The sequence below is a fragment of the Elephas maximus genome, chromosome 17, assembly GCF_024166365.1.
Source record: "Elephas maximus indicus isolate mEleMax1 chromosome 17, mEleMax1 primary haplotype, whole genome shotgun sequence".
Lineage (NCBI taxonomy): Eukaryota > Metazoa > Chordata > Mammalia > Proboscidea > Elephantidae > Elephas > Elephas maximus.
Window position 1 is genome coordinate 46,938,189 of NC_064835.1, and position 13,205 is coordinate 46,951,393.

Below are 13,205 nucleotides of genomic sequence, written 5' to 3' on the forward strand. Positions count from 1 at the left end.
GAAAAGAGCTTGTTAATGGAAGAGGAAACAGTCAAAATAAATGCCCTCTGTTTACAGACCCACTCAGGCTTCTTCCTCTTTCCTTTAGTGTTGCACACCTGTTTTCCCTGTGTGTACCTTAACCTATTACAACTCTTGATAGGACTGGACAATTGAAATCTCTTTTTAAAAAAAATAACTATCACATTTGAACTTACTGTTCTAGTAAATAGAATATAGAATACCTAACTTATTATGGAAGGTAGAGAATACTACGTGTTTGATTTTCTAACTGATATGCAACTTGAAATGGGAGATCATATTGTTATTGTAGGATAGGCAGACTTCGACAGATTTACTCTTAATGACAGTTTCAATCTGGACATTCTACAAAAGATAAATAGAACTTTTTTTAAAGTTAAATATGTTATCTGCTGTTATCAAGAAAGTAAAGATTATAATAGTAATACTGAAACTCTAAGGTAATATTAGGTGGGGTACTTACTAATAGCATTTGAGAGTTTATTGAAAATCAAATGTTTTTCAGTGAAGAGTAGTAATTAGAAATCTTTATGCAGAATTGTGGTACACCTTCTATTTCATGGTGAAGCATTCTGAGTTAAAATTACAGAGCTCCCACAAGGCTCTGGGATGGCCTTCGTTTCTTTTCTCTTATTTGGAATTAATTTCAAACTACAAAAAGCCACACAAATAAAAGGAATACAAAAAAAAAAAAAAAAAAAAACTCTGTATACTCAGATTCACCTATCTACACCTCGTTAATCCTGTCCTTTGTGCCTGTGCACACATTCTTTCTTCCTTTCTCTGCCCCCCCCTTTTTTCTTCTGAACCATTTGAAGGTAAGTTAAATATGCATCATAGCCTTATACTCCTAAATACCTACTTCAGTTTGTATTTCCTAGCAGAGATATTCTCTTACATAATCCCAGTGCAGTTATCAGCTTCATAAGTGTATACTGATACAATACCTGCACCTAATCTACCATCCATATTCCAGCTTTGTCAGCTGACCTAGTAATGTCCTTTATTGCATCCTCTACCCTAGTATAGAATCTAGTCTAGGACCAGGTATTACATTTCTGTATTTATCACGTTAGCCTCTTTTAATCTGGATTGTTCCATAACCTTTCTTTGTCTTTTATGACATTTATATTTTTGAAGACTATAGACCCTGTTCACTTTTTCAGGAAGCAGAAGTTTCCTTATTTTGTGCTTTCTGGTGTTTCCTTTGATTAGGTGCAGGTTGTATATTCTTGGCTGGAATAGTACACGGGTTGATGTAGTGTCCTTTCTCAGAGCATCACGTCTGCCGTTTATTAATGATGTTAATTTCCTTTACCCAGTCAAGATACTGTTCTAATTCTCTAATGTGTAATTACTGTTTTTTTTTTTCTTACAGCTAATAAGCAATTTGTGGGGTGACATTATAAGACTGTGTAAATGTCTGCATATATCCTCATCAAAATTTCCATCACTGTTACTGATTCTTGCCTGATCTAGTCTTTCCTGTGATGATTGCAAAATGCTGATTTTCCCAACTCCAGCCTCCCTTCACATCTACCAGTAGGCATCTGGTGTTTTGCTGCAGCAGGAACACTACTTTCTCTCCTCTGTATTTATCTATTTGCTATTGGTATGGACTTATGAATTCCTTTTTTTTTTCCCAATGGTTTGTAATTCATTACTGTGCTTAATTATTTTGGTGCTTAAATTGTCCCAGATTTGGCCAATGGGAGCTCTTTTAAGAGGACTGTTATAACCTCGTGACATGTCTCCATCATTTTTTGAGCACGTCTTTACTTTCTGGAATAATAAGATGGTAAAGGTTCATCTCCTACCTACCCTGCCCCGGCCCTGGAATCAGCCATTTCTCTGAGGAGCCTTGGTCCCTTTTAGTGGGCCATGGAATTAGATAATGAGATCTAGGCTCTAGGTTTGAGTATATTTCTTTAACAAACACTGTGGGAACGCTAGCATACGTGGTGAATGTTTCTTAGAGGGAGAGTAAACAATTTTTGAGAATTTAATGGTGTTTCAGCTTATAGTTATAGCAAAAAGTATAGTATTAGGATTGAGAAGATTTTTATCAGGAAACTTATACTACCAAAATTTTCTTGGAGTTCAAAGCATAGGTGATGCTAGCTTGAAGCCAGCTAGGATTTCAGTAGGCAGAGTTGGTACAGGAAGGGCGTTCCAGGAAGAAGAAGTGACATCGACAGTGACAAGGGAGCTTGAGCAATGACAGTGACATTATATGCCACACTTAAGTAACGATGCCCAGCTTCCCCCACATGGTGAGAAGTGAAAGGCAAGCACAGAAGGGTTGTTTGAGGTCATATTTAGAGGACTTTGAATGTCAGACTTAGGATTTGGGGTCTTTAGTAAGACGATAATAGAGAGCTGTTAAAGATTTTTGAGTAGTGTAATAACAAGCTTAAACTCTGTCTCAGAGATTAATCTAGAAGATACTTAGAGGTTGAACTGAGGAAATTTCCAGTTAAGAATTGTAAAGAGGCTATTATGAGAGGTCAGGCAGGGGATAACAAGGATTTGAACTAAAAATGAAAGAAAGTAGATTAGAATAGTGGCTTTCAACCTGTCCTTTAGAAACCCAGAGGTGTGGGGGCAGGGCAGTGGACAGGGAGAATGTGCAAGTTGAGCACCATGTTAGAAGTCCCAGTGGTTGTGTTGGGACATTTCAAGTGACTCTCCCTTTAAAGAAATGATTCTGCTGCTTAAGGAACAACAGCAGCAACAACAAAAATGCATAGAGAAATGTTTTAAGGAAGTTCACGAGGCTCACATTTGTTCAGAGTCCTTTTCAACCCCTACTCTTTCATACTCCCTTTTTCCAAAGTTTTGAGCCTGGGTGACTAGGCAAATAGCTGTGTCATTAACTGAAATTAGTCAAATTATATATTTTTTTAAATGCCGAAAGTCAGTGTCACAATGCCATATACTAAAATTTATGTGTCTTACTCATGAGTAACTCATGTTCTTGGCCAAAAATCCTAGTGGTCACCCTGTAATCCTTTCTGTTGCTCATGGTCTGCAAGCATTCCCCCATGAAGTCCCGTTGGCTTTACCTTCCAGTTTGCTGTGAGTTGAAATCCACTTGGCAACAATGGGTTTTACCTTCCAGTTACATCCCATATCTGACCACCTTCAGACCTCTGATGCTGTCAGCCTAATCAGAGCCACCATCGACTCTTGTCTTCTGCCTACTCTCCCCTCTCCACCCTTGCCCCTACAGCCTGTTTTCCTTATTCCTCAAACATGACATTTCCACCTTAGGGCCTCAGCAAAAGATGATCCCCAGATTTCAGGAGGATTAACCTCTCATCTTTAGGTCTTTGCTGAAATGTTACTTTCTCAGTTGAACCTACTCTGAGCTCATTAACACCCCCCCACCCAATTTTCCAGTCCTTCCTTATTTTTTTCCTATGATGTTTATCACGTAACATACTCTGTAATTTATTTACTATGTTGTTTGTCTCCCATCACCAGGGTTTAAGCTCCACAAGGGCAGTGATTTGTTTTGTTTTGCTCACGAATCTATCTCAAACATCAGAATAGTGCCTGGCACACAGTAGGCCATCACTAAACATTGTTAAAAGGAGGGAAAACACAGCATAAAACCAGTAAGCTTAGTTACCAGGCTTAGTGCAGATTTGAGAAGGCAAATAAAAGAGGGGATGGAGTACTGCTTGAATCAGCATTTCCAAACCTGTGTTCAGTGGATACCAGTATCCAAGTCTGCGATAGTAATTGGCCTGGATAAAACTGGCCTGGAAAGTACTGCTTACACTATGACTACCACGAAATCATAGTGTACATCAGCATACTAATGGCTACAGGAAGTCCTGTAGTAACCGCCTCCTGACCTTACTTGACCACCAAACGCTTTTGGTAGCTCACCTATAGTATGGGACACTGCTGCCCCATAGAGCCTTAGGGGTGCAGTGGTTAAGAGCGCAGCTGCTAACCAAGAGGTCGGCAGTTCAAATCCACCAGCCACACCTTGGAAACCCTGGTTTTTAGTTTTGGTATTGCCCCATAGAACAGAGTTTGAGAAAAACCATACTCGAGTGTTACTTGTAGGCCCTGGGAGTGATTGGCAGTTCTTTTAAATTACTTTTGGTTGATGGACTGTGCTGCTTCATTTGTTAGTCAGAAGGAAGCTGGAGTACATCAGGCCCCAAACCCCGACTCTTAGTTACTACTCTTATTGTAAACTTGTGACCCTTTTAAAGTTCACTTTTGTTTTAGGTATTTGGGAACAAGATGATCATTCCTTCCCTGGATGGAGACCTCTTCCAGTGGGACCGCGACCGTGAGAGCATGGAGACAGTTCCTTTCACAGTGGAGTCGCTTCTCGAATCTTCTTATAAATATGGAGATGATGTTGTTTTGGCTGGAGGGAAGTCTTTCACTACATATGGACTCAGTGCATATAGTGGAAAGGTGAGTAAAAGTGTTGAATTTATTTTGGGGAAAATCAGAATAAATAAGGATAGAAGAAATAATATCTTAAACTATAATATTACTCTTTGAGGTTTACTATAATTTTCTCCTGAGGATCTCATTTGTTTTAATAAAAATGGGCCAATAAATATGTGTTTCAGTTGCATTTCTTCATACATTAATTGTAAATCTTTACACTATTCCTAAGCCTTACATATTTTCCCCATTTTGACAGATGAAGAGTCCTCTGAAGACTAGTAATAATCTTGATAATGGAATCATTGTTTCTATTCATTTATTTATTTAGTTTGATCCTATAATAACCCAAGAGGAAAGTTTATACTCATTTTACAGATGAGAAAACCAAGGCTTTAAAAGGTTAAGAAACTTTCAAGGTCGATCTGACTTAGATCACGCTGTGAATAACCTAGACTTCTTCTAGTATTAGCTCTTGGAATATAACCATAATATAATTTCCTTCTAAGATTGTGTCTTATAATATAAATTCATATGAAAAAAAAAACCTGTTGCTGTCGAGTCGGTTCTGACCCATAGCAACCCTACAGGACAGAGTAGGACTGCCCCCATAGGGTTTCCAGGGAGCGGCTGGTGGATATGAACTGCCGACCTTTTGGTTAGCAGCTGAATGCTTAACCACTGTACCACCAGAGCTCCAAATTCATATTAGAAGCAACTAATTAAAGTATCTTTTTCAAAAAGGATCAAAATAGCCCTTGAGAGTATCACCTCAAGACACCCTTTTAACCTGGAACTGAAGCCTTTCCTGGAGGTCACCTTTCAACCAAATAATAGATTGGCCTATAAAATAAACAATAAAACCCTTGAGGAATGTGCTTCTTAGAACAATCAACTGTATGAGACCAAATGGGCAACATGTCCCCAAAACTAAAGATGAGAAGGCAAAGAGGGGCAAGGGAGCTGGAGGAATGGAAATGGAGAAGGCATAGTGAAAATGGGGAGAGTGTTGACACATTGCAGGGATAGCAACCGATATCACGGAAAAATTTGTGCATAAATTGTTGAAGGGGAAACAAACTTGCTGTGTAAACTTTCACCTAAAACACACAATGTTCTAAAAAAAAATAAGTGGTATCATCCATAAGACCTACCATACTGGGTTGATAAGCACTGAAAATGTTATGATTCTGCCTCTCCTACTTATATGCATTTCTCAACAAGAATATCACTTAACTGTAAAATAAATGTAAGATTTTAAACAGGGGTCAAAATATTTTTTATTTATACATGTATATATGTGTGCTTTAGATGAAGGTTTATAGAACAAATTGGTTTCTCATTAAACAGTTAATACCCATATTGTTTTGTGGCATTGGTTGCCAACCCCGTGACATGTCAACACTCTCCCCTTCTCAACCTTGGGCCCCCCATTTCCATTCGTACAGCTTTCCTAACCTCAGAAGTGACCTCATTACTAAGTTAAAAAATATTTTCTTTACCTCTTGTTATTGGTAGTTGCCATCAAGTCAGCTCTGACTCATGGTGACCTTTATGTATAACAGAATGAAATGTTCCTGGTTTCATTAACATCTTGATATGTAAACATTTTACATATATATGTATGTTAACATTTTATTATATCTTATATATAGAATATAACGGGGAAGAATGAGAAAATGCTCTTTTTACCCTTGAGTTTTTCAAACCTTTAAGATTCCTTATTGAATCTTATTTGGCTGGTGAGAGCTCCTTCAAGCTGACTCTTATATCCTGTGCCATGCCTCTATCATTTTTTGCACACATCTTTACTTTCTGGAATGATAAGATGATAAGGTTCGTCTTGTACCTACCCTGCCCCAGCCCTGGAATCAACCATTTCTCTGAGGAGCCTTGGTCCCTTTTAGTGAGGAATGGAATTAGATAATAGAGTTTCGCACTACTACTTATGTAAGTATTAGATGCCTAGCTATCCGAAGCACCTTCTTGCTTTTGCAGATGCTGTTCTGCCTTCTTTACCCACCAGCGTCTGCTTTGTGTTGCGGAAGCCAAGCGCTCTTGTCTGGCCGTGTTTTGAGCCAGCGCTTCAATCTCTGTTTTTTTCAGTGTTCTCAACTGGAAAACAACGAGATTGAACCTTGATCATGTGCTTTTGATTTCATGTGCTGCTGCAGAGCTGTGGTATTCGGGCAGGTAGGCTTCTTTCTGTGAGGCTTTTAGTTCAGATCGTAAGAAGAGTCTTCCATTTTCTTTTAATAAAGTTTTGAAGGAGTTACTTTTAAATATTAAAGCTATTAGAAAAGGTTTAAAAATTTAAAGCCAAATGTATCTGTTATATGGGAACTTTGAGTTTTTTATTTTTATTTTTTTTTTTGATTCACCTGGAATTTTAATGTTATTGATAAGATATCACAACTAGTTATCCATTTCTTCTTGATTAGTTTCATGGATCTATAAACTAAGATTAAAACTATCTAAATTCTTAAAATCATTCCCTGAAATAAATGTTTATTGGCACTTTTTTGGTTCTAGATAACTCACTGCAGGAGTTAGTAACCTAAATGGTGCTTATTACTTGGTTACTTCTTACGCATTTCCTCAGTTTTCTTTTACTTTTTACAAATTATGGAGATTATTTTAATGTCTCTGATCTCCTGTAACTTGTGTCCTTTACTGATTGTGTGTCTGTCTTTTCAGGTGAGGTATATCTGCTCAGCTTTGGGTTGTCGCCGATGGGATAGTGATGAAATGGAACAAGAAGACATCCTGCTTCTGCAGCGCACCCAGAAAACCGTTAGAGCTGTTGGACCTCGCAGTGGCAATGAGAAGTGTGTATCAGATAATGTTGATGTTGATATCATTTATAAGTATACCTAACACCAAAAGTCATCAGATTTTTTTTGTGGAGATTTTCTGAACTATTTTGTTGCCCTAAAAGCAAACTAGTCTTTTAAGAGAAATATAGGTCCTAAATTAAAAATGTCCTCATGATTAACAAATCCTGAACTGAACTTTTCACTGTATGTTTCAATATGTGGTAACCAATAGGGGTCCCATACAATGACTGTACATTAGTTTAGTCTTAAGTTAATGATATTTTTCATGGCAGCCAGGTTTCCGTTTTCAGCTTGGGCTTATTTAACTCTATAGTTAGTTCTATCTAGCAGGTTTCTTAGTTTGTCTCACTCCTCAAATTTTAAAAATAGTAATTGTAGTCTATTTTCTTAGAGTTATTGAAATATCATGTTTAGTCAAATCCTCTTCCAATAATGAATTCCTTATGTAATCTTTACATTTAGATATGTGATTAAAAAATAAGTAGATTAGATATGTTGGGTCTAAACCACGTGCTTGATTTTTTTTAACTTAATATTTAAATTTTAAACTGCTTATGTAATAAAAATATTTTTTTAGATCTTTATCTTTAGAAAATGAGTCAGACTTTCAGATTTTCTCTAATCTGATGCAATATAATTCTGTTTCCTGTCTTGAAAACTTTTCTCAACTTTAGTTAAGAATGTATTCTTTCTACTTTCCTTGGACCATGAATTGGGCTTTGCATCAGCTAATAACCTGGCTTACTTTATCCTGATGGGATTTTGTTTCCTTATATGTTTGAGTGCTTGCTGGTTGCACTCAACAGAAATTTGAGTTACTAGAACAGGAAAGGTCTAGAGTCTAAGATCCATCCTCCTTAAGTGTATATGTATATTTTTTTTCAGTAGAAATTGGAGTTCTTAGTTAGGACATTTTATATCCAAGTGATATAATACTGTCAATACTTAAGTGATTTTTCTTTTTATTAGTTAGTTGTAGGGGAAACATTGTTACTTTCACTTTATGGGTAAGAATACTGAGACTCAGAAAAGGTTAAATGACTTGCAAATCCCAGTGAGTTTACTGACTGAGATTAGTATACTGGATCACATTGCCTCTTCAAGGCCATGTTTTTATGTAAACCTAAAATTGATGCATTCTTCCTGCCTTTTACATTGGTTTATTAAAAATATATTAATTTCTGTGCACTTGGATGAAATGTACCCAGCCTTTAATTAAGACATAGGGCAAACTGCATGCTACCTCATTTTAAGGTGACTCTGATGCGTTTGGAGAAAAACACTCTGGTTTGGCAGTATGAATATTTGTTTATCGTTCAGAAAATGTATGTCCCACTGCTGTTGTCAGTTCAGACTCAGAACCAGGTTCCTAAAAGGTCAGCACAAAGTCCTTGAGGGCCCTCTTGTGGCGTAAATCATCAGCACACTCCTTTCCAGAAGGTTGTTTTGGGTTGTTCTTTTTCACGTCATGAAACACCATAATTCAAAGGCATTGATTTTCTTTAATCTAGAAGAGTTCTGTGTTTAAAGTAATTTCATTTGAAAGTAATTTCTAAAACAAACCTTTGTAAATTTAAGGTGGAATTTCAGTGTTGGCCACTTTGAGCTTCGGTATATTCCAGAAATGGAAACTAGAGCTGGATTTATCGAAAGCACCTTTAAACCCAGTGGGAACAAAGAAGAGTCTACAATTATTTCGGATGTGGAAGAACAGGAAGCTGCTGTGACCGGCACAGTGATAAAAGTCTCTGTTGCCGATTGGAAGGTTATGGCGTTTAGCAAGAAGGGAGGACATCTGGAATGGGAATACCAGGTACCTAAAACCATATGTTCTTTCCTCCCCCAGTTTCATCAAACTCATTGGGTGGAGGAAAATAACCACCACTTGGGATTCTTGACTTCTCTTCTATGCTTTAAGCAGTTTGTGATTTTAACCAGTGTTTTATACGTTGAGATTTCATAAACCGGAAAACCAGTTGCCATGGAGTCAGTTCTCATTCATGCTCCATAAGGTTTCAAAAGCTCATTTGTCAAAGTAGATGACTAGGTCTTTCCTCTGAAATACCTCTGGGTGGACTCAAACCAGTGGTTAGCCGCTGAGCACTTAGCCCTTTGTGCCGCCCAGTGACTCCTACATAAAACACTGCTTTTAAATCTCTTTTCCATTTTTTCTTTAGTTTTGCACTCCAATTGCATCTGCCTGGTTGGTTAAGGATGACAAAGTCATTCCAATTAGTCTTTTTGATGATACAAGTTACATACCTAACAGTGAAGTTCTAGAAGATGAAGAAGACATTGTAGAAGCGGCACGAGGAGCCACAGAGAGCAGTGTTTACTTGGGTGAGTAGATGTCTCTTATCCAGTGACGGTACATGTTGACATCTAGATTACGTTCCTACGTTGTTCCTTTCTGCTTCAGGTGTGTTTATTGTAGTTTTAATTCCTAAATACATTCCCTGACTTAGATTGCCTTTTAAGATTTATGCTTTGATCGATAAAGAACAGTGATGAATCTGTGAAACATTTCGTAACATGGAGGAACCTGGAAGGCATTATGCTGAGCGAAATTAGTCAGAGGCAAAAGGACAAATATTGTATAAGACCACTATTATAAGATCTTGAGAAATAGTATAAACTGAGAAGAACACATACTTTTGTGGTTACGAGGGAGGGAGGGTGGGAGAGGGTTTTATACTGATTAATTAGCAGACAAGAACTGCTTTAGGTGAAGGGAAGGACAATACTCAATACATGGAAGGTCAGCTCAACTGGACTGGACCAAAAGCAAAGAAGTTTCCGGAATAAACTGAATGCTTCAAAGGTCAGCGGAGCAAGGGCGAGGGTTTGGGGACCATGGTTTAAGGGGACTTCTAAGTCAACTGGCAAAATAATTCTATTATGAAAACATTCTGCATCCCACTTTGAAATGTGGCGTCTGGGGTCTTAAATGCTAACAAGCGGCCATCTAAGATGCATCAATTGGTCTCAACCCACCCGGAGCAAAGGAGAATGAAGAACACCAAGGTCACACGATAACTAAGAGCCCAAGAGACAGAAAGGGCCACATGAACCAGAGACCTACATCATCCTGAGACCAGAAGAACTAGTTGGTGCCCAGCCACAACCGATGACTGCCCTGACAGGGAGCACAACAGAGAACCCCTAAGGGAGCAGGAGATCAGTGGGATGCAGACCCCAAATTCTCACAAAAAGACCATACTTAATGGTCTGACTGAGACCAGAGAATCCCGGCGGTCATGGTCCCCAAACCTTCTGTTGGCCCAGGACAGGAACCATTCCCGAAGACAACTCATCAGACATGAAAGGGACTGGACAGTGGGTAGGAGAGAGATGCTGATGAAGAGTGAGCTAATTATATCAGGTGGACACTCAAAAAAAAAAAAAAAAGATTTATGCTTTGATTTCCATTCCTGCTATTTTTCCATTTGTTCAATTCTGAGACTTTAAATTACTTAACAGAGTATTGTTTTTCTCTGAGACATGTGCTAGACTTAGAAATGTTTCCATTACATAGCATGATTTAAAATTAGTCATAGATCCTCAAGTCTACAACTTTCCACATTTGTGTTTGCATCTGTTATCAGTTTGCTCCTACCTTCGATATTGTGTTTATTTTTTTCTATACATCTATGCAACTGATCTGAGAAATAAAACCAAAACCATGGTGTACTTCTGGGCAATTGAAGACCTTTAATATAATTAATTTTGAAATTTCTAGTCTAATTATTTGAACTAGTGTCAGTGGTCAGAATACCCATGAAATTCTTTAAGTTCTATCAATGTACTGCCCATACCTCAGTCTCAAAAAAATGCAGGAATTTGAAAAACTAACATGCCACACATGCATTATAATAGTACTTAGCTGAATTGTTAGCATTATCTCTGGAATTCAAGAAATCAAACCACGTATTGCATTGAGCAGATTTGCCGCAAAGGACCTCTTTAAAGTATTGAAAAACAAAGATGTCACTTTAAGGACTGAGGTGTGCCTGACCAAGCAGTGGTATTTTCAGTCGCCTCATATGCGTGCGAAAGGTGGACAATGAATAAAAAAAAACAAAGAAGAAATGATGCCACTGAATTATGGTATTGGTGGAGAATATTGAATGTACCATAGACTTCCAGAAGAACAAACAAGTCTGTCTTGGAAGTACAGAGTGTTCCTTGGAAGCCAGGATGGTAAGACTTCGTACTTTGGACATGTTATCAGGAGGCATCAGTCCCTGGAGAAGAACATCATGCTTGATGAAGTAGAGGGTCAGCAAAAAAGAGGAAGACCCTCAACGAGATGGATTGACACAGTGGCTACAGCAGTGGGCTCAAACATAGCAACTATTGTGAGGATGGTGCGGGACTGGGCAGTGTTTCATTCTGTTGTGTATGGGGTCATTATAAGTTGGAACTGACTCGATGGCACCTAACAACAACAGGTAAATTTTCTTTAAGGAGAAAGTCACTTCATCTAAGCTATCAGTTTCATAACAGTACAATGGCTTCCTACTGTTGAAAATTTCTACAGGCAGTTTTCCTATAATTATGGAAAATGTACTGTTATTCTGTGAGAAACATTGTGTGGGCCTTTTCCCTACTATTTTTGTTGGATAACCCATGAGTCAAATCTGAGTGTTCTAGACATGATCCTTCTTTGTAAAGAGCTGTGTAGCACATACACAGAATTAATCGAATTTTTTTTTTAATGAAATGGACCTTTGGAAAAAATCATTGGTGCTTAAAAGATTCTAAACATAATTGGCAATGTTTTGGTTGATTCAGGAATGTACAGAGGCCAGCTGTATCTGCAGTCATCAGTCAGAATTTCAGAAAAGTTCCCCACAAATCCCAAGGCCTTGGAATCTGTCAATAACGAAAATGCAATTGTTCCTTTGCCAACAATCAAATGGAAGCCCTTAATACGTAAGTCAGTTATCAAATTTTATAAGTATTATTAAGGTGCTCAGAGGCCTAATAATGACTGTCTTTGCCCTAGTTTTGAATATTATAGTGATTAGAACTATTATGTACTTTATATTTTACTGATAAACTAGGAAGGCATTTTAGTTGTTAATAATGAATTTTAATGATCATTTAGGGCATTATTTCATTGAAGCACCAGTTGCTTCTATAGAAATAAATGAATGTTTAGGTAAAACTGATCTAACATCGTATTCTTTTACAGTTAAATGAATTGAATTCAAATACTGGTCCACCTACTTCCCTCAGTTATCTTTGTGTACGTTGTGTGTATGGGTTTTTTTGCATGTGTCACATCATTTTTTAATTACAAGACCTTGTGCTTTCAAAGAGCAAGACCCTTAAGCCATTTGTTTGACTTCACATGTTCAGACTGAACTGTGGTTGAGTATGTATTGAATGAATGAGGCACATGTATTTTCTTTTTTTAAATATTTTGTTGTGATTATTGGAGAAAATTTACGTAGCAAATTGGGTTCTCATTTAACTTTCAAGGTCCACGTATTTCCTCTTTTGAAATTTTTTTCGATATCATGTGTTTTCATTAATGGAAGCATGCTGAATCATGGTGTTTAAATTTTTGGTTGGTAATACGAATTTTGAGAAATATTTTCTGGTACTACATGGTTACTCCAGAACTTTTAAAGTTCTCGAACCCATACTTACTGGGCTCTCGTCTTTACCACTAGACCTTGGTTGCTGATGTTTTTTGCGGCGCCCTCCATTAGATTACATGGGGAACTCTGGTTTTCCAAATATGACACAAAAAGACAAAACCAAACCGACCAGGGCTCCCTAACTATCACACAGGAAACCATAGATAATGCTTATAAGGCTTATCTAGGGGTACAAAAGCCAAAAGAGACACATTTTTTATCCAATCACACTTTCTGGTTGCACGTCCTTACTTGTAAGCCTCAGACCCCAGCTATTTTG

General features: G+C 37.7%; 1 protein-coding gene across 1 annotated transcript in view; it reads left to right on the forward strand.

The window, feature by feature from the left end:
- Positions 1 to 13,205, forward strand: part of EIF2AK3 (eukaryotic translation initiation factor 2 alpha kinase 3) — a 100,660-nt gene that overhangs the window by 40,153 nt on the left and 47,302 nt on the right. Inside the window, exons 3-7 of the mRNA XM_049856431.1 lie at positions 4,270 to 4,464; positions 7,138 to 7,268; positions 8,856 to 9,090; positions 9,455 to 9,617; positions 12,072 to 12,212. Of these exons, the coding sequence (XP_049712388.1) occupies positions 4,270 to 4,464; positions 7,138 to 7,268; positions 8,856 to 9,090; positions 9,455 to 9,617; positions 12,072 to 12,212 (865 nt within the window). The remainder of the gene's footprint in view (positions 1 to 4,269; positions 4,465 to 7,137; positions 7,269 to 8,855; positions 9,091 to 9,454; positions 9,618 to 12,071; positions 12,213 to 13,205) is intronic.